The 27,941-nt window shown below is 35.2% G+C and overlaps 1 protein-coding gene across 10 annotated transcripts in view; it reads right to left on the bottom strand.

Annotated features, from left to right (window-relative positions):
* The window catches only part of DOCK7 (dedicator of cytokinesis 7), a 238,434-nt gene that overhangs the window by 112,348 nt on the left and 98,145 nt on the right, over window positions 1-27,941 (bottom strand). For 9 of the 10 annotated variants that reach the window (XM_054533642.2, XM_024251423.3, XM_054533652.2 and 6 more), the window contains exons 15-18: window positions 18,736-18,853; window positions 15,412-15,482; window positions 11,371-11,509; window positions 9,811-9,912 (exon numbers count right to left, since the gene is read on the bottom strand). In XM_054533642.2, coding sequence (XP_054389617.1) covers window positions 9,811-9,912; window positions 11,371-11,509; window positions 15,412-15,482; window positions 18,736-18,853 — 430 coding nt within the window. Of the gene's footprint in view, window positions 1-9,810; window positions 9,913-11,370; window positions 11,510-15,411; window positions 15,483-18,735; window positions 18,854-27,941 lie in introns of those variants that run through there. The other variant, XM_063712056.1, reaches the window with a different exon arrangement.

Raw genomic sequence — 27,941 nt, 5'->3', positions numbered from 1 at the left:
GCTGAACAATGAGAACACATGGACACAGGGAGGGGAACATCACACACTGGGGCCTGTCGGGGGGTGGGGGGCTAGGGGAGGGACAGCACTAGGAGAAATACCTAACGTAGGTGACAAGTTTATGGGTGCAACAAACCTCCATGGCACGTGTAAATCTATGTAACAAAACTGCACGTTCTGCACATGTACCCCAGAACTTAAAGTATCATAAAAATAAATAAATAAAAAGAAATTCAACATCTCTGAGGCAAAAAATAAAGATTTTGAAACATTTTTGAAAAAAAAAACCAGCAGAGTAAGTTGAAACCCATCAAAGCAATAAACACTATTAGCTCTTTCAATCTAAAACACTTGTTTTCAGCTTTTTAAAATTTCTTTAAACATAACAGTTCTCTTCAGCTCTAAAACAAGTGGACCTGACAGATATCTACAGAACTCTCCAACCCAAAACAACAGAATATACAATCTTCTCAGTGTCACATTGCATTTAGTCTAAAACTGATCACATAATTGGAAGTAAAACACTCCTCAGCAAATGCAAAATAACTGAAATAATAACAAACAGTCTCTCAGACCACAGAGAAATTAAATTAGAACTCAAGGTTAAGAAACTCACTCAAAACCACACAACTACATGGAAATTGAACAACTTGCTCCTGAATGACTGCTGGGTAAATAATGAAATTAGGACAGAAATCAAGAAGTTCTTTGAAACTAATGAGAACAAAAAGACAATGTACCAGAATCTCTGGGATGCAGCTAAAGCAGTGTTAACAGGGAAATTTATAGCACTAAATGTCCACATTAAAAAGCTAGAAAGATTTTTTTTTTTTTTTTTTGAGAGAGTCTCGCTGTCACCTAGGCTGGAGTGCAGTGGCACGATCTCAGCTAACTGCAACCTCTGCCTCCCAGGTTCAAGTGATTCTCCTGCCTCAGCCTCCTGAGTAGCTGGCATTATAGGCACATGCCACCATGCCAGGCTAATTTTTGTATTTTTTTTTTTTAGTAAAGATGAGATTTCACCATGTTGGCCAGGCTGGTCTCGAACTCCTGACCTCAAGTAATCCCCCTGCCACAGCATCCCAAAGTGCTTGGATTGCAGGCATGAGCCACCGTGCCCTGCCTAAAAAAAAAGAAAAAAAAAAAGCTAGGAAGATCTCAAATTGAAATCCTAACATCACAACTAAAAGAACTAGAGAACCACCACCAACAACAACAAAAAACCCAAAGCTAGCAGAAGACAAGAAATAACCAAGATCAGAGCAGAAGTGAAGGAAACAGAGACACAAAAATCCCTTCAAAAATTTAACAGATCCAGAAGCTGTTTTTTTTTGAAAAAATTAATAAAATAGACTAATAGCTAGATTAATAAAGAAGGAAAAAGAGAAGAATCAAATAGACACAATAAAAAATGATAAAGGGGATATCACCACTGACCCCACAGAAATACAAACACCATCAGAGAATGTACTACAAATACCTCTCTGCAAGCAAGTTAGAAAATCTAGAAGAAATAGATAAATTCCTGGACATATACATCCTCCCAAGACTGAACCAGGAAGTTGAATCCCTGAATAGACCAATAACAAGTTCTAAAAATGAGGGAGCAATAAATAGCCTAACAACCAAAAAAGCCCAGGATCAGATGGATTTACAGCTGAATTCTACCAGAGATACAAAGAGAGCTGGTACCATTTCCTCTAAAACTATTCCAAACAACTGCAAAGGACTCCTCCCTAACTCATTTTATGAGGTCAGCATCATCCTGATACCAAACCCTGGCAAAGACAGAACAACAAAAAAGAAGTCTTCAGGCCAATATCCCTAATGAACATCGATGCAAAAATCCTCAATAAAATACTGGCAAAGCAAATCTGGCAGCACATCAAAAAGCTTATCCACCATGATCAAGTAGGCTTCAACCCCGAGATGCAAGGCTGGTTCAACACACGCAAATCAATAAACATAATCCGTCACATAAACAGAACTAAAAACAAAAACCACATTATTACCTCAATAGGCGCAGAAAAGGCCTTTGATAAAATTCAATATCACTTCATGTAAAAACTCTCAATGAACTAGGTATTGAAGGAACATACCTCAAAATAGTAAGAGCCATTTATGACAAACCCACAGCCAATATCATACTGAATGGGCAAAAGCTGAAAGCATTCCCCTTGAAGACTGGCACAAAACAAGGATGCCCTCTCTCACCACTCTCCCCCCTCCCCCCCTTTTTTTTTTTTTGAGACAGAGTCTCACTCTGTCACTCAGGCTGGAGTGCAGTGGTACGACCTCAGCTCACTGCAGCCTCCACCTCCTGGGTTCAAGCAATTCTTCCACCTCAGCCTCCCTAGTAGCTGGGATTACAGGCACATGCCACCACATCTGGCTAATTTTTGTATTTTTAGTAGAGACGGGGTTTCACTATGTTGGCCAGGCTGGTCTTGAACTTCTGACCTCAAGTGATCTGCCTGCCTTGGCCTCCTAAAGTGCCGGGATTATAGGCGTGGGCCACTGCGCCCAGCCACCACTCCTATTCAACACAGTATTAGAAGTTTTGGCCAGGGCAATCAGACAAGAGAAAGAAATAAAGGTATTTAAATAGGATGAGAAGAAGTCAAATTGTCTTGGTTTGCAGATGACATGATCCTATATCTAGAAAAACCCCACTGTCTCAGCCCAAAAGCTTCTTAAGCTGATAAGCAATTTTAGCAAAGTCTCGGGATACAAAATCAATGCGCAAAAATCACAACCATTTTTATACACCAACAACAGACAAGAAGTCAAATCATGAATGAATTCCCATTTATAACTGCTACAAAGAGAATGAAATACCCAGGAATACAGCTAACAAGAAAAGTGAAGGACCTCTTCAAGGAGAACTACAAACCACTGCTCAAGGAAATCAGAGAGGACACAAACAAATGGAAAAACATTCCATGCTCATGGATAGGAAGAATCAATATCGTGAAAATGGCCATACTGCCCAAAGTAATTTATACATTCAATGCTATTCCCATATAACTACTGTAGACATTCTTCACAGAATTATTTTTAAAAACTATTTTAAAATTCATATGGAACCAAACAAGGGCCCATATAGCCAAGACAATTCTAAACAAAAAGAACAAACCTGGAGGCATCACGCTACCCAACTTCAAACTATACTGAAAGGGTACGATAACCAAAACAGCATGGTGCTAGTACAAAAACAGACACATAGACCAATGGAACAGAATAGAGAACTTAGAAATAAGACCAAACACCTGCAACCATCTGATCTTCAACAAACCTGACAAAAACAAGCAATGGGTGAAAGATTCCCTATTTAATAAATGGTGCTGCGAGAACTGGCTAGCCATATGCAGAAAACTGAGACTAGACCCCTTCCTTACACCTTATACAAAAATTAACTCAAGATGATTAAAGACTTAAATGTAAAACCCAAAACTATACAAACCCTAGAAGAAAATCTAGGCAATACCATTCAGGACATGGGCACAAGCAAAGATTTCATGACAAAAACATCAAAAGCAATTGCAACAAAAGTAAAAATTGACAAATGGGATCTAAATAAACTAAAGAGCTTCTGCACTGCAAAAGAAACTATCATCAGAGTGAACAGACAAGCTACAGGATGGGAGAAAAATTTTGCAACCTATCCATCTGACAAAGGTGTAATACCCAGAGTCTACAAAGAACTTAAACAAATTTACAAGAAAAAAAAAACCTCATTAAACAGTCGGCAAAGGACATGATCAGAAACTTCTCAAAAGAAGACATTCATGTGGCCAACAAACATATGAAAAAAAGCTCAGTATCACTCATCATCAGATAAATGCAAATCAAAACCACAATGAGATACCATCTCACACCAGTCAGAATGGCGATTATTAAAAAGTCAAGAAACAACAGATGCTGGTGAAGCTGTAGAGAGATAGGAACACTTTTACACTGTTGGTGGAAGTGTAAATTAGTTCAATAATTGTGGAAGACATTGTGGAGATTCCTCAAAGACCTAGAACCAGAAATACCATTCGAACCAGCAATCTCCAGAAATACCATTCGAACCAGCAATCTCATTACTGGGTATATACCCAAAGGAATAGAAATCATTCTATTATAAAGACACATGCACATGTATGTTCATTGCAGCACTATTCACAATAGCAAAGACATGGAATCAACCCAAATGCCCATCAATGATAGATTGGATAAAGAAAATGTGGTACATATACACCATGGAATACTATGCAGCAATAAAATGGAATGAGATCATGTTCTCTGCAGGAACATGGATGGAGCTAGAAGCCCTTATCCTCAACAAACTAATGCAGGAACAGAAAACCAAACACTGGATGTTCTCACTCATAAGTGGGAGCTGAACAATAAGAACACGTGGACACAGGGAAGGAAACAATACACACTGGGGCCTGTCGTTGAGGGGAGTGTGGGGAAGGGAGAACATCAGGAAAAATAGCTAATGCATGCTGGGCTTAATACTTAGGTGATGGGTTGATAGGTGCAGCAAATCACCATGGCACATGTTTATCTATGTAACAAACCTGCACATGTACTCCAGAACTTAAAAATAAATAAAAAATAACAGTTCTCAAAGTTTGGTCTGAGAATCAGCAGCACAAACATCATCTGAAAACTGTTAGACATGTAAATACTCAAGCCCCAACCTAGATCGACTGTCACAAAAACTCGGGAAATAAGGTTCAACAATCAGTGTTACAACAAACCCTCTAGGTAATTTCGATTCATGCTAAAGTGAAAAATGTCATCTTAAAATATTCTAATGAGCAATGGCAATAGCAATGGTGTAATAGTAGCAAACACTTCCGTAGCACTTTCCAAGTGCCTGGCACTATTCCAAATGCTCTCCATGTTATTATATCATTCAATCATCAATACAACCAATTACTGTAAGTCTTAATTATTCTCATCTTACAGATGAAAAAACTGAGGCACAGAAAGTGTCTTAGTCACCTCAGGCTGCCATAACAAAGTACCATAAACAGGTGACTTAAACAGCAGATATTTATTTTCTCACAGTTCTGGAGACTGAAAGTCTAAGATCAAGGTGCCAGCATGGTCAGTTTCTGGTGAGGGTTCTCACCCTGGGTTGCAGACGGCCACCTTCTTGCTTGTATACCCACACCGTGGGAGAGGGGATGTCAAGCTCTCTGGTCTCTTCTTACAAGGGCACTAATCCAATTATGAAGGCCCCACCTTTATAACCTTGTCTAAACCCAACTCCCTTCCAAAGACTCCATCTCAAAATGCCATCACATTGAGGGTTAGGGTTCAACATATGATTTTTTGGGGGGAAAACAATCTGTTCCATAGCAGAGAGATTAAGAAACTTGCCCAGGGCCAGACAATTAAGTGTTGGAGCCAGGATTAAGGCCTTAGAAGATTATGCTATATTGCCGTTCAAAAGCATATAGATTTTTTAAAAAATAACAAAAATTCTTTCATAATCGCACACCTCTTCTGAGAGCTAACTTTGCTAAATTTGGTATATAAATTATTCCTACACAATTACCTACATACAGAATTGGATTGTGGCTATGTTGCTGAGTAAGTAAAACAGAATTAAAAAGAAACAGAGTGTGTATCAGCAGCATGGAGGAGGGAAAGGTTGCAAATTCATGCAGTGAAGAAAGACTTCTTTGAGGAGATGCTGCTGTGTCTACAATTTTAATAAAGAAAAAGACTCAGCTATGTCAAGATCAAGAAAAGAAAAGAGAAAATTCAAAGGGCTGGAGGCAGAAAAAAGCTTGGAAGAAGCTGTCAGTGCAGAGAGAAAGGGATGTAGTAACGGTTGTAGACGATGATGTTGGAGAAGTGGAAAAGACCAAATCATTCAGAGATTTGTAGGTCATAGGAAAAAATACTTGGATTATGTCTACGTGCAAGAAAAAGCCAGAGAAATGTTTTATTTGATCATAAGCAATAGAATGAAACCACCTAATTTTAATTTTAAAATTGCTTTATTTTATGAGAATGGATTTCAAAGAGGTAAGAACTGAATAATATTATAAAGCAGAGAAAGTGAATAAAATAGGAACCACATATACCAGAAACACTAAATCTTAGTAAAACAATGCCATAAGCTTGTTGTTAAATTCATAAAATAAAGTAAATAATGTTGTATTTTGGCATACAAATACTTCATTTTAAAAGTAATTTTAAAAGGCTTGTTTTCAGGACACTGTGAATATACGTAAGGCTACAGAAATATACACTTAAAATTAAAATGATAAACTTTATATTCTATATATTTTTACTATAATATTTTTATTTATTTATTTATTTTGAAGAGGCAGGTTCTTGTTCAGTCACCCAGGCTGGAGTGCAGTGGTGCAATCATGGCTCACTGTAAACTCGAACTCCTGATCCCACCTCAGCCTTCCAAAGCACTGGGATTATAGGTATGAGTCACCATGCAAGCATTTTTACCATAATTTTTAAAAATCCTAATTTTATACAGTTGCAAGGAAGAAGAGTATGGAAAAGGGGAGGAGTCAGGAAGTACCTTGGCTGTAAGGAACTGCATTTTGAAGTTATTTTGATATTAGACAATGCCACTGGCCACCCAGAACCCCATGAGTTCAACACAGAAGGCATCAGAGTCTTCTACCTGCCTCCAAATGCCATGTTTCTAATTCAGCCTCTAGATTGGGAGTCATAAGGATCTTTAAGATTCATCACACATGGTACTCTATGGAAAGGAGTGTGAATGCTATGAAGAGAACCCCAATAAATAGAACATCATTAAAGTTTGGAAGGATTATACCACTGAAAATGCTATCATTGTTTAAACAAAAGCCATCAAGCCTGAAACAATAAATTCTTGCTGGAGAAAACTGTGTCCAGAGGTTGTCATGACTTCACAGACTTTATGACAGAGCCAATCAAGAAAATTATGAAATAAATTGTGGATATGGCAAAAAGGAAAAAAAAAAAGTGAGGGGTACAGATTTCCAAGGAGAAACTCACGAGCTCATAGACACCAGACGGGAGGAATTAACAGAAGAAGACTTGATGGAGATGAGTGCTTTTAAACCAGTGCCAGACATTGAGGCAGAAAACATAGAAGAAATAGTGTCAGAAAACAAACTGACATTATACAACATGGCAGAAGGGTTATTCAAGACTGCTTTTGACTTCTTTTAAAACATGGACCCATCTGTGCTAAGGGCACTGAAACTAAAACAAACGATGGAATAAAGATTGGCACCACATAGAAATATTTTTTTTCTCTTTTTAATATTGAGACAGAGTCTTACTCTGTCACCCAGGCTGGAGTGCAGTGGCACAATCTCGGCTCACTGTCAACCTCCGCCTCCCGGGTTCAAGCAATTCTCATGCCTCAGCCTCCCGAGTAGCTGGGATTACAGGTGCCCACCACCACACCTGGCTAATTTTTTGTATTTTTAGTAGAGAAGGAGTTTTGCGATGTTAGCCCTGATGTTCTTGAACTCCTGACCTCAGGTGATCTGCCCACCTCGGCCTCCCAAAGTGCTGGGATTACAGGCATGAGCCACCACACCTGACCAGAAATACTTTTTTAAAAGAGATGGGGTCTTGCTATGTTTCCCAGGCTGGAGGGCACTGGCTATTCAAAGGCACAACCACAGCAAAGTACAGCCTCGAACTCCTGAACTCGAGTAATCCTCTCAAGAAGCTGGGATTACAGGTGTGCCACTGCATCCTGCTCTGGAAATATTTTTAGAGGAATGAAAAAGCAAAAATGTCAGACAGAAATTATGATGTATTTCTGTAAAGTTACACCAAGTGTGCCTGCTTCCCCTTCCACCTCTTCCACCTCTTCTGCCTCTGCTACCGCTAAGATAGCAAGACCAATCCCTACTCCTCCTCCTCAGCTTACCCATCATGAAGACAATGAGGATGAAGGCCTTGATAATGATCCACTTCTACTTAGTGACAGTAAATATATTTTCTGTGCCTTATGATTTTCTTAAGAACATTTTCTTTTCTCTATATCACTTTAAGAATATGGTATATAATACATTTAACATACAAAATACATGCTAATTAACTGTTTATGTTACTGGTAAGGCTTTCAGTCAACAGTAAGCTATTATATTAGTAGTTAAGTTTTTAGGGAGTCCAAAAGTTATATGTGGATTTTCAAGTGCATGCTAGGGAGGAGGGACGTCACCCCTTACTGCCATGTTGTTTAAGGGTCAACTGTTTACAAAAGTTTTGGCTCTTAATCAGGTGGCTTATTTCACATATCAAGCAGCTATATTATATGTCTATAGTCAAATCCAAATTATCACCATATTCTTGATCTGTGAGCATATATAGTATGATAGCTAGAAGAAAATCATGAGTCTCCCTTTAGAAAGCTGCTGAACTTGCACTGCAATTAAGTAAAAACAAATCCTTAACTTCAACAAAAATATATTTTCTTTTAAAACATCTCCTTTGAAACATAATGCTCTCTGACAAATGGCTACCTTTCTGTATAACAAAGTCACACGAAAAAGTCATCACTGAAAAGATGTGTCCCTGGAAAAATGAATGAAAGATTGGGAGGAGGGAGAGTCATATTTCTTACTCTACTGTCTTTATTCATTAATCTATTAAATATATATTGAGTACCTATGATGTGCCAAGTACTGTTCTAAATACTTGTAGACAGCAATGAGCAAGACAGACAAAGTTCCTACCCTCATAGTGTTTATACTCTATAGAGAATAAATAAACAAAAAACATTTTAAATATGAAGTCAATGATAAATGACATGAGGAAAAATAAAGAGATAAAGTGGGAGAGGCTGCTATTTAGAATAATCATAGATGACTCCCTTGGTGAGGTGACATTTGAGTAGAGGTCTGAGTAAAATGAAGAACCAGGCTTTGTGATAGACCACTGCCAGCAGAGGGAAGAGCAAAGGGCCTGAAATGGAAATGCACTTTTCATGTGTGAGGAACAGCAGAGGCTCCGTGCTATGTGGCTATCAAAAGTGAGTGACAGAGAACAGTGACAAATAAGATCAGAGCAATAGCCTTGAATTGTTTTTTAAAAATAAAAATACATACAAATTTATTTGTGAATACATTTTGAATTGTATTCTGAAAACAAATGCCACCAGGAAAATATTCACAAAATGTATTTTAGAGTAACATTTACCAGCAGTTATATTCAAAATCATTAAGAGACACTGACAACCACTGTGTTTCTCTCAAGAGGAACTTTGGTTTATGAACGGTGGCTATTGATTCTTGATTGAGATTTTTCCAATATTTGTGTTACAAGTCTTTCAAATCACATATGTAATCATCAAAGTTGCCAATATCTCTTGTATTACAGGTTCACAGCTACTTTGTTTTCATTCACATGATCTTCAATTACAAAAAGATTCTAAAAAATTAATTTAAATCTGTTTTTCTTCCTCCAGTCTTTTAGTGAAATGTTAAGTCTACTAAAAATAAAAAAGAAATATTCATTTATTTAAAGAAGTTTCTCAAGTTACAGTATGAAAACTCTCCAAAATGATCTTTTGAGTTTACATTCCATGTATTATTTTGGTTTTAAAATGAGGATATTTAAATTTAAAATTCAATTTAAATTTAAATTTAAAAACAGGATAAAAGCTTTTAAGTTGTATGTAAAAGAATTTTAATCATGGGGGAAAATACTTTTCCTTCATTATCTATAAACTTTAAGTAGAAGAAATGGCAAGAGTTTGCTTGGTAAAAACATCTTTATAGTAAAAAACCCATTTCATTCAATCTGGAGAATGTCAACATGGGAGATACTGACCTCAGGAGACAGTACAGAGTAAGCCTGTGGTGGTTTTTCCAATGAGACTGGCAAGCAAAACTGGCCAGTCTTCAACCGTCCATTCTGAAGCATTGGTATCCACTTTTAAATGAAAATAAAACAATTTTATTTTAAATATGTTTGCTATAAAAATAATTACTTAGCATGTTTTAGGAACTTGGTACAAGCCAAATTTGTCTCATATCATCAAATATTAAGGGATTTAATTATATAAGTAATAATAATAATAGGCCTTCATAATCCCTCTAAAGAGAAGTTTCCCTAATGAAATTTTATTAAGGAGGATATCACCAAAACATTATTATTATTAACCATGCAATATTAAAATCTAGTGGCAAACAGTTGGTCTTAGAAAAAAGCCATGAAGTAAATCCATTTTAAAACTGAGATAATCATTTCAATGTAAATAGTGAAAGAAATAATTGATTAGACAGGAATGCTAGAAACAAAAAGTATGATCATAAATTTATTTTCTTACAGTTAGAGCAAAACTCATGTCATAAACTGCAAGAGACAAAATAATGAATCAAATGTTGGCTTTTCTCTTTTGGCTGAAAGCATAATTTTTCTGACAGAACTGTGTTATACCATGACTTCCTTCATCTTAGGTTTATCTTTGCAATTCAATCATAGTAATTTTTTTTTTTTTTTTTTTTTGAGACAAGGGTCTCACTCTGTCGCCCAGGCCAGAGTGCAGTGGCATGATCTTGGCTCACTGCAACCTCTGCCTCCCAGGCTCAAGCAATCCTCCCATCTCAGCCTCCCTAGCAGCTGGCATCACAGGTGCACAACACCACGCCTAGCCAATTTTTGTATTTTTGGTAGAGATGGGGTTATGCCAAGCTGGAAAGCATAATTTTGAAAAATACTCAAGGGTTTTAATTTATTCTCCAATAGTCTCTTTTACTTATTTTATATTAAAATCATTATCTGCTGAAGAGTCTATGAACCTATTATATTTATACTGCATTGTTGGGTATACACCTAATAATCAGGACCAACACCCAAGTGTTTATATGTGCTAGTTAATAAATCAATTAATTACATTAATTAATTACATTAATGGGCATTTTCTTGTTATAATGGCTCTTCCTAATCAATGCAACTTCATAACTGTGGGGAATCAGACAAGGAATATTCAAGTAACAAGAAACAGGCCAGGCGCCATGGCTCACGCCTGTAATCCTAGCACTTTGGGAGGCCGAGGCAGGCAGATCACTCGAAGCCAAGAGTTTGAGACCAACCTGGCAAACATGGTGAAACCCCGTCTCTACTAAAAATACAAAAAAATTAGTTGGACATGATGGCGGGCACCTGTAATCCCAGCTATTCAGGAGGCTGAGGCAGGAGAACTGCTTGAACCCAGGAAACAGAGGTTGCAGTGAGCCAAGATCGCGCCAATGCACTCCAGCCTGGGAGACAGAGACTCTGTCTCAAAAAAAAAAAAAAAAACCACAAATAACAAGAAATACCAATTATATCTTAAATATCACTATTATTTTAGCTCTTTGATCTAAATATTGAACCAAAAGGACTTACTGTATATCCAACTGGTGTTTCAAGAGGAGTATTTTGTTTTTGTTGACAACTAACATGATAAAAAGTAAAAAGCAAGTGATGATGGTCAGTTAAAGTAGCAGGAAGCTTAACCTTGATTTCTTCATGAAAATCAGGAGACCTTCATACAAAAAAAAAAAAAAAATCAACAGTCAGTAATTTGTCCAAAATAAATAATGTATTTGTATATTTGAATAATTTTAAAATTTTAAGATTCATGTTTAATTTTTCCTCTAGTCCAAAATAGTTTTCTTTATCCCCAATCTCTAAATAACTAAATCTTACTTCCATATAAGAGAGCTGCCACTGTTTCTGAAATTTCTCATCCGATTTTTCTTAATGGGCTGAGTAATCCTACTATTTAAAAGTTCATTAATAATCACCACCTTGATCCTGAGATCTCCATTAGATTGGAAGCTGCATAAAAGAGGACACTAAGGTAGGGAGTTCTCTATGAGCCAATTCTGATATACGTTACATAAAACATTTTTCCTTCATAGGAGAATGCTTTCATATTAAAACTAATGTTTATCATCCTTTTGTAATAAGATGGGAAAAAAGGCATCTTTAGACAACTTAATATCAAAATATCACATTGGAGGCCAGGTGTAGTGGCTCACACCTGTAATCCCAGCACTTTGGGAGGCTGTGGCGTCAGGATCACTTAGAGTCAGGAGTTTGAGACCAGTCTGCACAACATAGCCAGACCCATCTCTACAAAAAAAAAAAAAAAAAAAAAAAAATCCTAGCTACTTGGGAGGCCGAGATGAGAGGATCACTTGAGTCCAGGAGTTCAAGGCTGCAGTGAGCTATGATCCTGCCACTGCACTCCGGCCTAGGTGACAGAGTGAGACCAAAAAAAAAGATCAAGTTTTGCTCTATAGACTGTCTTATATCAACCATCTCATTGTTGAAGAAATAAAAAAAGTTACCTAAATCCTAAATATGGACTAGAATTGACCGCTAAAACAAACAAAAAAACCAGTAAAATCAGGAAACGCCCACAAACTGCATTTGTCTCAGTTTAGAAGCGCTTCCAGACTCTTTAAGAATACATCAAATATCTTGTTTGCCCAAACCAATGACACTTTCTTCTCAATATTCACTGAGAATAATCCCAAGAGGGCACTTTTATAGAATAGCATGGCTGCTATTCATAACAAAAAGGGATAAAACCTTAGCATCCCAACCTTCCATATTCAGTGAGTATCTCTCAGAATTATATTCAACAAAAATGCAACCAAACCATACTGCTCCAACTATCTTTACAGCGAGGTCTGTCCCACCAATCAGGTTTTCTTCCTTAGATGTTAATAGGTCAAATATCCTTCCATCTCAAATAAGCCTCAAAAACATTAACAGGTATAGACTTGAACACAGGAATATTAAGTAGAACAAGGCTTTTGATAATAAACAAGAAAGATAGCTAATGCTAGCCATCTGAGAACTTGATGACTTCAGTGAAAAAAAATAAGACACTAAGCATCTTATTACTAATCCCACCAATCACCACTGAATTATGAGAAAGTTGAGTTTACCAACAATGTCAGATGGCATAGTCATTTTAATTCCACTAATGCTGAGAACAAAAATAAAGACCTAGATAAAATGAGATAATTTTTAGAAATTACTATCTTCTTTATCAATATATTTCTTGGTATTCAGTGTTTTAGTTCACTTCTGTCCTAAAAATCACATAATGTGAAGACTTTTGTTGAAAATTAAATATCTAAGACAGTTATTCATTCAATAAGTAGGTTTAATTGCCCACCTTTGGCTAAACATTGCATTATTTTTGTGGTGGTTTTAAAGATGAACATTAAAAAAAAATTACCCTCAAAAAGTAGGCAACAGTAGGAATATAAGTAAGACACATATATATCAATAGCTATGCTATAAAACAGGGGTTGGCAAACTATGGCCTACGAGCTAAAAATAGTTCACTGCCTGGTTTTGTATAGCCTGCAAACTAAGAATGGTTTTTACATTTTTAAATGATTGGGGGTAAAAAGGAATAATATTTCACAACATGTGAAAATTTTATGAAATTCAAATTTCAATGTCCATAAATAAAGCTTTATTGGAACACAGCTACATCTATTTACTTGTAACATTACTTACTGTCTATGGCTGTTTTTGCACTATAATGGCATAGATGAATGGCTGCAAGAGAGACCATATAACCACAGGCCTAAAATATATACCATTCAGTCCTTTGTAGAAAATGTTTGCCGACCCCTGGTATACAGCATATAGGGTTATGTGCTTCAAAAACAGAGCTGAACAGATTACTTCAAGTTTGAGATCAGGGAATTGTAACTTAGGAGGTAATATTTGATATGGACCTTGAAGAATGAGTAGTTCAATAAATAAAGGGATTTGGTATTATAATACAAAAAAACCCAAGAATGGCCCAGAAACAGGACAGCACAGGTTATGTTTAGTAATAAAGCAGAAAGGAAATCAGCAAGACTTAACAGATGATTGAATATTAGAGAAGAGGAAAGACAAAGATGTCTTAAATTTTGTGCCAGAGTAATTGGAAAATGGTGGTACCATTAATAAAAATGGAGAGTAAGAAAGACATAGGGTCAGGACAAGAGTCAGGGATAGATATATGAACACAGAGAAGACAGCAGGGCATCCAAATGAGTATGTCCAATAGGCCACTAAAAATACGTATCTGTACTTCAGAAGGAAGGTATTACTAAAAATACCTTCCTTCTGTTGGAAGGAGTTGGAAACAATCCACATAAATATTAAAGCAGTAGCATTTTCACTGAATGTAACTCTGAGAGATACATGTACGATTACTTAAGAAAACAATATATTAAGAATGAGGGTTAAGGGCAAAACTTTAGTGTTTTGTGTGGAATGCCTTACACTTACAGGAAAAAGAATACTACAGAAAAAAAAAAGAAGTGTTCAAAGAGGTAGAAGGAAGCTCAAGACAAGGCCACAATATAAAGATAAGAAAGTTTTAAGAAGGGCAAGGAAAATACATACTATACAACAGCACTGAGAAAGGACTGTTGTGTTTTTAAGTATGGAAACAGAAGCTTCTTTTTGAGAATAAGAGACAGAGCCAATGAAGCAGGAGACTAATGCTGCAAGAAACGGGATAAATGATTGACTTATATTCTGGAAGAGGTTAAAAGGATCATTTGAAAGCAGAGGTGAAAAGATTCACATTTAACAGGGAGTAGGCCATTACTCCCCTTGAAACAGAAGGAAAGGCAAATCAGTATAGAGAATTTGAGATGAAGAGTAGAGAAGTTGATGGACCATCTCAAGTTGGATAGTCTTAATAAACAGGAATGCTGAGAGTAAAGTACACAGAAAAGAAGTAGGAGCTAGAAGAAACTCCTGTAGCTACTGCTAAATGAAGGCAAAGTGTTAAAACAATGACAATAAGATTATAAAAGAGCTGTGGGGCCAAAAAAAAAAAAAAAAAGATAAAATGAATTGCTGTAGCCCTATCATATGATACAATAACATCAATTTGTGATAGTCCTGATTAGTACAATTTTGTGATTTTTCTCCAACAGTATTCAATAATCCCCCCAAAAGAAAGCAGAAATTAAAGGTTATCCAAAGTCAGCAATTTCCCAAGGAAGAAAAATGACAAGTCACTAAATCAAAGAATTAATGGATACTAGTAACATCACCGATTTAACTGACTCATGTGTTCAAGCTTAGTAAAGGGTTAAGTTACTACAAAGTGTCAGGTGGAAATAACCGGGAAAGACCAAAGGACCAGTGGCCACAATGATAATCAATAACAATATAATAAAAATGAAAGGATCAGAGAATTCGATAGAAAAGATGTTTGGTGTACAAAGTCATATTTGGGATGTCAATAGAGAATGGCTGTGCATCCACAGGTTGAAAATTATAACTCTGATGTCAGCCTTGAATTTGGCACATTTAGTGCAGCAAAGCATTTGGTAAACACACTAATGTGAGTGCTAACAATGCCACTGAGAAGTGAGTAACTTTGAAAGAAATATTTGAATTCAGTACCTGTTATGATATACTACGGCTGTATAGGCTTCCTTTGAAAATTCTGAACAGCTAGATTTACCAAAGATTACCTGAAACAAATAACAGCATGTTGAAACTTTGTTGTAGTAAATGCTGGATGTTTCATATCTATGTAAGAATTTGTCTGATTTAATAACTATCTGAGAAAAATGGGCAAAATCAGCCCAATGAAGAACAATGTGCCTACTGACGTTCATCAAAAAGTTCAATTGCTTAAGTTTCTTTTCAACAACAGACCCATCTGACATTTAAATATTTCAAAAGTTTCTATCAATTTTATTTATATCTACTGGGAAATTAGATATATTTCTTTCCTTTTTCTTAAAGAAGGTGAAGAATTCACTTTTAAATCAGATGTAGCATATTATTTGGAACTTATATAAGAAATATAAATAGTGGCATAAACCTACTATACAAATTGTTGGCTTCAACACTAAAACAGCAGAGTCATTCTGAAAGTCAAATATAAATTATATATGATATCAGAAATCCTATTTTAGGTCAAGCTATGTATCCTTTGCTTCTAATATTTCCTTCAAGCTACTCTACAATAGAGGAGGAGCTCCATTCTTATATTTTTGCATATATATATTTTCTTTAATCCACCACATTAAAAAGAATACAATATTACTTTTGGAATAAGTTTATAGGTAAAGTAATTCAGCCTTGTATATCTGTCTCTTGACTTCTGGAGTAATAACAGGAATACTGTGGTTAATTAGAGCAGCTAATTAGATAAATGGCTCAATGTTAAGGTTATAGCTATAATTCCTATGTGAGACAGACTTGCAGTGTTATCTAGCCAGAGATTAAACTTCTAAAGTCTGTATAGCCATCTTTACATATGCATGAATAGATATGTGAACATGTCAGACAATTCCGTCAACACAACCGGTAAAACAACTCAAAGTTTATTATTTATATAAAGAGATTAATTTGCATCATCCTTAATTAGAAGGGCATATTAGCAGGTATTTGTTTCTTTTTGCAACATTTCAAGCAGGCTCTTTTATTTTAAGGGTATGTACAAGTGTAATAATTATGACTTTCCTAAGATATATATTATTTCATCAATTTACAAATACCTTAGTATGTTTTCATAAATTGTTCCTGTGCCAGAATTATGAAGTTTACAATTTTATCATGTCAATATTACATTATCAAAAGTTATCTTAGGACCCATTTAAACAGCCCTTTTTTTAAAAAAAGCAAACACAGTATGTCTATGTTTATATACTCTTTCAAATCAGCCATTTCATACATAAAAACATTGTATTTTCACATGACTAATAACACACAAGTAAAAGAAATGCAATACCTTTTTTCCCTCTGAGAAGCTGTCACTTTTCACAAAATAATTTGTTTATTTTCATAATATGACATAAAGCAGACAGTGTTCCTTTTTTGACCATTTGACATGTACTTTTAATCATTCAGCAATATGGATTGAGCATTAATTATTTATCCAAAAATGTGATAGGAGTCAAGATACAGATACGAGTAAGACATCGTCCCTGCCCTCAAGGAGCTCACAATCTAATGGGTGAAATTAAGAAATATAGAATCATCAAGTGATAAAGTCCCGTGAAAGAAGTGAGAAGATGCTATGGTAGCACCAAAGAGGGAGTGGTCTAACTGTCAGTATAGGATGGGTACAGCTGGGGCTCTGTAGAGGAGGCCACATATATGACAAGACAAGGAAGAGTTTGTTAGGTAAACAATAAAAAATAGATTATTCTACATATACTACATTTGTCATATGCTCAAATTCATATGGCAACTCACACATAGGCTGACCAAGCATCTATTTTCACAATCTAGTATCTTTTCATTAACTATCATAGTACATTCATTCCTTCAGCAGAAATGAACTAGTGTAAAACATGAAATGTGAATTCCAAATCTCAAAAATAAATTCTACAATTATTCAACAGATATTTATTCAGTACGTATTATATGCAATAATCTGAAAAAAATGCCATAGGAGAATACAAAGATGAATAATTTGTGCTCACTGTTGTCAAGGATATCTACAAATGTTGATGTAACTGAGGCAATAGGGTAGAAGAAAATGTATCTTTCCTAGCATGTGGAAAATCAGAAGAACTTCATTAAAAGATGGTCACGGAAGGATAAAATAAGACTATTAACAATGCACCTATTCTTAGGTCATTTTCATCCCACTGGGTAGGGTTCTCAGAGGTTAAGCATCTATAGCAATAGCATATTTCTATTCCTTATGTTACTGACTTCAGCTGAGCCAAAAATTCACTCTCATGAAACTTGCATTTACTAGTGTCCCACAAATCCTGAATGACAATTTGGACAGTCAAGAATCTCTAGTGTGGTCTCAATCTACTATTTCTGATTTTTCTTCCAGTGCTCTGGTTCACTGGCAACTCACCACTGTCATTACTGTTCACAGGCATTCCCCAACTTGAAATGCTTTCCTTTCCCTGCTCTCCAAACACACTGCTATTAACATTTTAATGACCTTTGGTTTCAGCACAAAAGTACCTCTTCCATGAGATGCCTGTTCAGTAAGGCATTCTCTCCCACCTCTGAATACCTATGTATTCCTTTGAATCCCTATACCAATCTTCTAATAATTAGCAGATAGCTTGATTCTCAACATTGTCTGCAAAATGTAATCCCTGGTGAGACTTAAAAATACTGAAACCTGGTCCAATCCCCAGAGATTATGATTTAATTTAAGTGAGATTCAGCCTGAGCACTGGTAGTTTGAAAAGCTTCCCAGGTGAATCTAATGTGCAGCCAAGATTGAGAACTAATGCCAGAGTTTGTCAACCAAGGTGGGAAAAGCCATACATATTAAAATCACCCATGGAGCATTTTCAAACTATAACACAGCCTCATATACCACACATCACTTCCCACCTCCTTAGCTGGCCTTACATTCTAAAGGGAGTTGAGGAGAATAAGAATCATAGACGCCAAAAGTACAGAAAAGATATCTCTACTTTGATAGAGTTCTCTAGGTGATATTGATCTAACCCTCTTTTGAAAACCACTATTTTAGATTTATATGTATTCATTTTATATCCTCTGGATTACAAGTCTTATTCATCTTTGTATTTCTAGGAGTGCCTAACATATACCAAGTCTTCAAAAATAAGTTAGTCTTTAAGTAATGTCATTACTATCTATACAGAAAGTAATGCAGTTAGAAATTTGGTTTAAAAGATCACATTAATTTCCAGGTTGGAGCTGCCAACCAAAAAGAAAGAAAAGTCTATTTGAACTTTATACAAAAAATTAGAAAAGTCAAAGAACATTTCTTACCGGCATGGCATTGCTTGGATCCTCTCCATACATAAACTGGACTTTCACTGTTATATTTCTAGCAGAACCTTGACGATTGGCAAAATTAAGACTCTGAGGGTATATGTAGAGAAGATTTCTGTGAAAGCAACAGTATAGATGATAGCAAATACATATCTAAGAAACACTATGTATCACTCACAAAATACCACAAAATAAGTGAGCAAATACTGAATTACTGATATTGGCTAGCAATTATGCTAAGTATTTTCACATGTGATGTTTTAATTGCTCCTGAGAGCAATCATTCAAATACACAGCAATCAAACATGTCCCAATTTTGCACATAAATTGAGATTCAGAGAAGTTAACTGATTTTTGCATATAACCAAGTGAGTGACAAAGCTGAAATCAGAGTACAGGTCAGTCAGACTTCAAAACTCATTATCTTCACTCTACAAGAGGCTTCTGGAATAAATGAATATGGACTGACACATTATTAAGTTAAAAAAATAGTTCTAATATTATCTTAGTTCCTCCAAGCACATATAAATAGGATGACATTTATAAATGTGGCTTTTATATAAATGTGATTAAGAATTTAAGAGGTATAATATTGCACATTATTTTTCAAAAACACATTATAATATGATGGGTATAATAGAGTTAGGTAGTTACTACAAAACAATAACATCCTAATTTGCATTTATTTGAATTCTTGTCCAGCTTATCATCTCTATCATAGACAAACTTTAATAGTCCTTGCTGCCAACACACAGAAGAGAAATAATTCAAGAAAAGACACCAAAGAGCTAAAAAAAAAAAAAAAAAAAAAAAAATCAAGAGTTACTTTACCTGAAGACTAGCGTTTAGAGCCAATGAACAAGACGTTGAGTATAATAGAACCTTGCTAATCAACTGCTGGGGCAATGAAAACAGGTCTAAATTTTCTGAAGAGTGGTAGGGCAATATAGAAATTTTAAATGAACACAATACTTTGACCCAACAAACACACCTCTAACCTAAGGAGAAAACTGTACACATGTACAAATGATTGTGTTCAAAGTCATTACAACATTTTTGATAAGAGAATGATTACACAAAATTATAAAGAAACACAATGTTCATCAGTACTGAGTTGGTTAATTAAGATACATTAATAAGAAGGAATATCATGTGTCCCCAAACTATGTATAGCCATAGTTATTGATGTGGAAAGAGATACCTAGCATGTTGAATGGGATATACGGTGGGAAAGAAGCAGGTTCCACAGCAGAATGTATAGTGGCATTACCCTGTTTGTGGAAAACTCTGTGTGGGGGTGTGGGGGAAGGTAGAGAGAGAGAATGGATAAAATTATATTTCTAAAAACTAATAATGATGGCTGGGCTTGAATGTGTTTTAGTTAATAGTAATGGTTTTCTTTTTTTATAATTTATTTAAAATTTTACAGTGAAAATATATGATCTTTACAATTAGAAAAAGCAATAAAGTAATTGCCATGCCAGAGGATGGGAATGTCTTTGACAATAAGCACACCAACTAGAAGTACTAAATAAAGAAGAATCAGTTGTGCTCAAAATAGTCAAAACGTATAAAAGGCAAATACAGAACTGTTATGACTGGTCAGCTTGCTAGTCTAAAAAACTTCAGATCAAAGATGACTATGACTGACCAACCACTGAAATCATCCAGTAAAATTTATAAAGAAAACATTTGCTGATTGCTCCAACAAATGTCAGGCATTGTGTTGGGCACTAGAAAAATAAATAGGAAGATTAAGAAGTCATTCCCTGGTCTTGAGGAACATAGTATAATGGGATAAAAATGCCTATACACAGACCACTTCAAAACAACACAGTATTACAAGACAGGCACGCAAAAGCCCCATAGGAGGAAAAAATAGGTACCTAGCTGTCTGTGGGGAAGTCTTTTCATTTATAAGATCCCCCATCTTTTCTAGCCTTGTGATTTATTTGTTGAAGAAAGTGAATAGTTTCTCTGTAGATTTTCCAGAGCCTAGATGTTACTGATTGCACCCCTGTAGTGTCATTTGAGATGTTCTTCTGTGGTTTTTGTAAATTGAGAATTGAATCTAGAGCCTTAGTCATATTTAGGTTAGAATTTTTTTCAGGAAGATCACTTTATAAAGCATAATGTTTTATTTTTTCAGGAAATGTTTGGTTGCTTCCTTCTGTGAAATTAGTAGATGATGATCAATGCCTAAATCCATTATTTTTTTAATTTTTAAAATTTATTATTTTTTTTAAGAGACAAGGTCTCACTCTGTCGCTCAGGCTGAAGTGCAGTGGTACGATCATACCTCACTGCAGCCTTGAACTCCTGGCCTAAAATGATCCTTCGGCCTCAGCCTCCTACGTAGCTGGGACTACATGCACGTGCCATCACACTGGGCTAATTTTTCTATTTTTTTGTACAGATGGAGTCTTACTATGTTGCCCAGACTGGTCTTAAACTCCTGGGCTCAAGTGATTCTCCCATCTTGGCCTCCCAAAATGCTGGGATAACAGGAACAAGTCAGTCCCCAGCCCACCCAAATCCATTAATTAATTAAGGTTGCCAAACGGTAATATTCTGTCATTTCTTTTTAATTTTGCATCTGGAGTACATTTATGAAGAGTGCTTTCTCTCATCTACTATTTGCTTTGCCAGTGAACCATTATATGAGAGGCAGGAATAAATGCTTGATTCTTTTCCATTATCTGCCAGTTTGCAAAATAATAAATTGGTGCACTACAATCCTCCAAAAATGATCAATTACATCTTATTTTTTAGCATCATTTATAAACTCACGGATGAAACATATTTGATGAGTCTCAGTATATTAGACTTATTATTCTTATGGATGATTAACCTGTCCCATCTTTGGCAAATGAAAAAAATAATGCAAGCTGGTTTTTGATTCAATCATAGTAGTCTGTGACAATTTTCTGTTATGACAAGACATTCCAGACTCTTCTTATTTTTTTTTCCCCAGACCTGGAGTCAGTCATTTTACCAAGAAGCTGTAGTTTTCTTAAGAAACATTTTTTTCAAACCACAACGTGAGCATTCATTGCAGATTGGTCACTGTTTCTAGACGATTTAAGTACAAAGAGTTGGGGAGGAATGCTTCTAACAAAAAAAAAGTATCCAGACTTCATACTGATATTTCCAACTCAAATTCAGGACTATAAGGTTTTTACTTAATCTTTTCTGTCTTGTATCTATACATCATTTTTCCCAAGCTGAGAGTTATTCTCAAGGACACCAACTATGAAAGAATTAAAAGTATATCATTTAATGGCGTGAACCCGGGAGGCGGAGCCTGCAGTGAGCCGAGATCGCGCCACTGCACTCCAGCCTGGGTGACAGAGCAAGACTCCATCTCAAAAAAAAAAAAAAAAAAAAAAAAAAAAGTATATCATTTAATTACTCATCTGTGTTGTTCTAAGAATGGCATCTTAAGGAAGTCCAAGATTCTAGGTTCAGACAGAGACAGACAAGTCTGCAAAGAAGACCGAAAAGGTACCCATACTGAAGACAGAAAACCACGAGAGTACAATGACATGGAAACCAAAGGAAGAAAATATAAGAAAAATGAAATAGTTAAATATTTAGTGCTACTCAGGAGCCAAGTTAGGCAAGTACTGAAAAAATTCAACAGGATTTAGCAAAATGAAAGTCACTGATAATCTCAGGCTGCAAACAGAAAAAGTAGGGTCAGGAATAAAAAGGATGTAAGAAATTCTTAAAAGTAGCTGTGAAGGGAAAAAAGATAATGCAATAATTGGAGACAGACTATGGGAATTTTGGAAGTCTTTTAAAATAAGAAAGGTTTGATCTTGATTACATCCTTGTGAAAATAATTTAGTTAAGACAGAGTCTGCATATACTAGAACAAGAATGTAAGATTCCTGACGAGATGGTGGGAAAGAACAGAATCCAAAGTACATGATAACATATTAACCTGAAGTATGTCTATAATTCCTCATTGTAATGTTTATTGAGTATCCAGTGTGATAGGTACTGAGAATAGAGATAAAAGATGAAGTCCTTAGCTTCACAGAACTAGTGGTCTAGAGGGGAAATCAGACAAGCAAATAATGATAATAATGTAGTATGATAAATGCTGTGAACACAGAATCACACTGCAGCCAGACAACGACCTGGGATTAAAGAATCTGCCCACAAAACATATGAACAGACACTTCTCAAAAGAAGACACACTTGCAGCCAACAAGCATATGAAAAAAAGCTCAACATCACTGATCATGAGAGAAATGCAATTCAAAACCACAATAAGATACCATCTCACACCAGTCAGAATGGCTATTATCAAAAAGTAAAAAAGTAATAACAGATGCTGGTGAGGTTGTGGAGAAAAGGGAACACTTATACACTGTTGGTGGGAGTCTAAGTTAGTTTAACCATTGTAGAAAGCAGTATGGCGATTACTCAAAGAGCAAAAAGCAAAACTACCATTCGACCCAGCAATCCCATTACTGTGTATATACCCAGAGGAATATAAATCATGCTACTATAAAGACATACGCACATGAATGTTCATTGCAGCACTATTCACAATAGCAAAGACATGGAATCAACCTAAAAGCCCATCAATGACAGACTGGATAAAGAAATAAAGTAAATGTGGTACATATACACAGGGAATACCATGCAGCCATAAAAAAGAACAAGATCATCATGTCTTGCAAAAACATGGATGGAGCTAGGAACCATTATCCTTAGCAAACTAATGCAGGAAGAGAAAACCAAATACCGCATGTTCTCACTTAGAAGTTGTAGCTAAATGATAAGAACTTATGGGGTCTACTTGAGAAGGGAGGGTGGGGGAGGGAGAGGAGCAGAAAAGATAACTATTGGGTACTGGGCTTAATACCTGAGTGATGAAATAATCTGTACAACTAACCTCTGTAACACGAGTTTACCTAACAAACCTTCACATGTGTCCCCAAACCTAAAAGTTTAAAAAAAGTATTAATCTACATTAAAAAATAAAAAATAATAAAAGAAAAGAAAAACTCAAAAAAATCTGCTCACAAATGTCAACGAGAAATTTCCAAATGAAATAGACATGCAAAACATACAGAAAAACAAACATGCCATGCATGCTTCCCTCTACCACTCCCCACTCCCAAATCTCCACATTTGGATTACGACTATCTTTGCTTTGCGGGCATGGACGTGACTGGCTACTTCCCATCTTTCAAATATAGGAAAGCCTCACCTTTACCCTTCCCCCATCATACCACTTTGTTACTTCATTCAGAACTATTATAGCATCTATAATTATCTTGTTCATTTATGTATTACTTCTTATTTTTATATCTCCTCTAATACAGCCAAAATTCATGAAGGCAGGGACCTTATCTATTTGTATAACTGCTCTATTACCAGTCCCTTAAATAGTGCCTCATATTTAATGAATAAATGAATGAATAGTACAGACAGCATTAAAAAATTTAGTTACTTAACACTTCTAGGAGTTTAGATTCCAGGTTAAATAGAAATTGAACACTATCTATAAACTACGTTTGATTTCCAACATAAGCAATATAATTTTAAACTCGTCTCTGAAGGTGAAAGGCATGAAATTTTGAGTTCTGAATCCAAATTCTTTTCCATTTGACTACTAACTCCATTAATAAATTCCCAAATAAATCTAGTAAGTCTTTACATTGCATTTAAAATTCTCCTTCAAAGAAATTTCAAATCAACAAGGTAAATTAATGAAACATGTTGAGGTAGTTGACACTTAGCAGGAAAAAGATGAATTCATATTTCAATCTCTCATCAAAATAAATTATAGATCAAAGGCTAAAATAATAAAAATAAAACCACAAAAATACTAAAAGAGCTTTAAAGAGACCAGATTTTATAGGTGAGAAAAGCATTTCTTAGCATAAGCCAGAACATTTATAAGATATAAATTTTAAAGCATCTATTAATACACAGCAAGTGATACCATAAACACAGGTGGAAGAAAATGACAAAACACAGGTGGAAGAAAATGACAAACTGAAAACATCTATTGTTTGTTACATATATAACAAAGAATTAGTATCCACAATATGTAAATAATTCCTAAAATTAGTCAGAAAGAGACAAACTTAAAAAGAGGGTAACAAGGAGGGGAGCAAATTACGTCCATACCCAGATGATTCGCAAAGATGGCAAGAGAGATGGCCAGCAAAACAAACTAGATATATACTTGTCTATTAGATTTATCAACATTTTTTGCCTTTTTCATTAAAAGCATTTGTAAAAGGATATAGGAAAAGAGGAACTCTTATATACTCCTGGCAGGGATGTAAATTGGTACAATCCTTTTCAAGGACAATCTGACAAGTCAACATCTATGAATGTATATGAAAATATTTATATACATATATCTCCACCATAAAGGCATTTTCTATACATACTGTTTATAATTAGAAAATTGGAAACAAATGATTAAAAGGGGGCTGATTAAATTAAGGTTCATCTATGTAACAGGATTATGCAGCTATTAAAAAGGACGTGGTAACTCTATAGACATTCATAGGAAAATAAATTTTAAAATACTAAGATCCTGAATGCTACATATATCATGAGCTATTATATATAACAAGATCCCATTTGTGTTATAAAAAATTATGTTTAGTCATTCAAACGGTCTGGTATGATAGACCCAAAACGTTAACAGAGTCAACATTTTTATTTTTTATAGGTTTTTGAAATACCTGAATTTTCACAATAAGTACTTTGCACATTAAAAATCTTAGCTGGGCATCTCACGCTTGTAATCCCAGCACTTTGGGAGGCCAAGGCAGGCGGATCACCTGAGGTCAGGAGTTCGAGACCAGTCTGGCCAACGTGGTGAAACCCCGTCTCTACTAAAAATACAAAAATTAGCCAGCCTTGGTTGGGGGTGCCTGTAATTCCAGATACTCGGGAGGCTGAGACAGGAGAATCGCTTGAACCCAGGAGGCGGAGGTTGCAGTGAGCTGAGATCACGACACTGCACTCCAGCCTGGGCAACAAAGAGCAAAACTCCGTCTCAAAAATAAATAAATAAAGAATCTTTACATGTCCAAAGATACGGCTGTTCAATTAAAAAACATATATGTATAAAACTTAACATGTTAATAGTGCACACACAAAAGAGTAAGATAGATAAAATTATTCCTTCAAAGCTCACTTAACCTCTGGATCTACAGTGTCCAAAAAGATGGTCTAATGAGACAATTGAGCACTTGATAGGTGAGTGGTTCTAATTGAGATATGTTATCAGTATAAAACATACAATAGGATCTTCCTATACAACATTAATTAAAAAACAAATTATCGTAGTTAAAAAGGAAAAAATTAGAGATACTATGTAAAAAAGAGCCAAAATATCTTGTATTTTATTTGAAAGTCATATCTCCGTAAGATTACACAACATGGTGTAGGATAAAGGACTTTGCTTTGCTTGGAATTTAAACAATTTAGGCTCTTAAATGTCCTAAAATTCTCTGTAGCTAAGAAATTTTTATATTGGTTCCTAGGAACTAGGAATCCTTAAATTAGGCTCTACATTTGCTTACAAGTTTCTTATTTTCCTTGGCATAAAATTTTTTAGTTTTTACATTACTGGTTATATTTGATAAGGGTTCTATTTAAATAGGCACAAGTTCAAGCAAAGATCAGATTCTGCTTTTAGCAGTGTGTACTCAGACAGGAAGTATTAAAAGGCAGGCAGAAAATCCTTTATAAAATTACTACTTTCAATGCATTTTCCCATGTTGAAATGCTTCTGCAGTTTATAATTAGGCAAATTACTTTAATTATAATCAATAATGTTGTTCAAATTACTATAAGAAAAGAATTATACAGATATTTATACCAAGAGACAATATACTAGAAACCAAGACTACGTGACCATTACCTCTACTCTGTCAGTGTTATTTGTGAGAAATTGTACAAATTGTGCAAAAAGTGTTAGTATCCTAGTACAGTATCAAATATAGAAGGAAAAATTTCATAAAGCCTGTCTTTGGTACTAGTGCTCGGTTACTTCCATTAACTAAAAAAGGGGCTACTCTTCAAATTCCCTTCTCTAAAAAGAATGTACTATATAAAAAGGGGGTAACCACTACTACATATACATTCTGCACTTAGAAATCTCTATATGTTGATTTTATCATTCTCTTATTCATTCAATAAATATTGTTTCTACAATGTGTAAGGCATTACTGTACTAAAGCATTATAAGGAATATAAGTTAAAAACACATACCAATCTTGCCAGTCAACAGCTTATAGTGTAATAGGGGAGAGAAGCTGGCTCATCTATATTCTCCCTCAACTAGCAAGTGGATGAAATATCAGGGTCAATAGTTATAAGCCACAAAAGCTGACAGCTTAATTAAGAGAAGTTTTGAAATATGTATTTCATGACCAATAATTACAACTGTAACTTTTCTATTTAAAGAAGGAGAAAATTTGAATTTCTTCTCTAGCTCAACATACACTTTTATAATTCCATTACATGAATCAGAGTAAAGGGTAAGATGGAAATGAAGAATATTTTCTTACCCTTTTGTGGTTCTATATTGGACACTTAAAAATCATACACAACCTAATCAAAAGACGTAATTCTTTAAAAAGGTACAAGAGACCAAAACTCAGAAAATCTAGACTATAACAAAATTTCTCAATTTACGTTATCTTAATATGCAATTAATTTTCACCAGTAAAATACTATAGTATGGGTACAAATGCATTGATTAGTTCTAATTACAAAAATGGCTAATATATAATACTGTGTAGTGTTTATGATACATCAGGTAATGTTCTAAGTGCTCTGAAAATACAAACTTTTAATCTTTTATACGACCCTATAAAATAGGTATTATTCTCACTGGACAGATGAGAAAACAGGGGTTCAGAGATGTGAAGTAATTTGACCAAAGGTCACAAAGCTGAAGAATATCAAATCCAGGATTCTGATTCAGGCAGTCTTGTTCCAGAATCATGCTCTTAACCACTATGGAATACTACCTCTACTGTAACTATTATACCCAAAACCCTTAATCCTAAGTCATCAAAAGGAAGAGCCTCTATTTTATACAATGAAGAGGCATTTCTAAGAATAGAAATTTAGGGACGAGCACAGTGGCTTACTCCTTTAATATCAGCACTTTGAGAGGCTGATATGGGAGGTTCACTTGAAGTCAGGAG

Source organism: Pongo abelii, chromosome 1, assembly GCF_028885655.2.
Source record: "Pongo abelii isolate AG06213 chromosome 1, NHGRI_mPonAbe1-v2.0_pri, whole genome shotgun sequence".
Taxonomy (NCBI): domain Eukaryota; kingdom Metazoa; phylum Chordata; class Mammalia; order Primates; family Hominidae; genus Pongo; species Pongo abelii.
The sequence above is the reverse complement of the archived record's forward strand: the minus strand, read 5'-3'. Positions and strand labels throughout refer to the sequence as shown.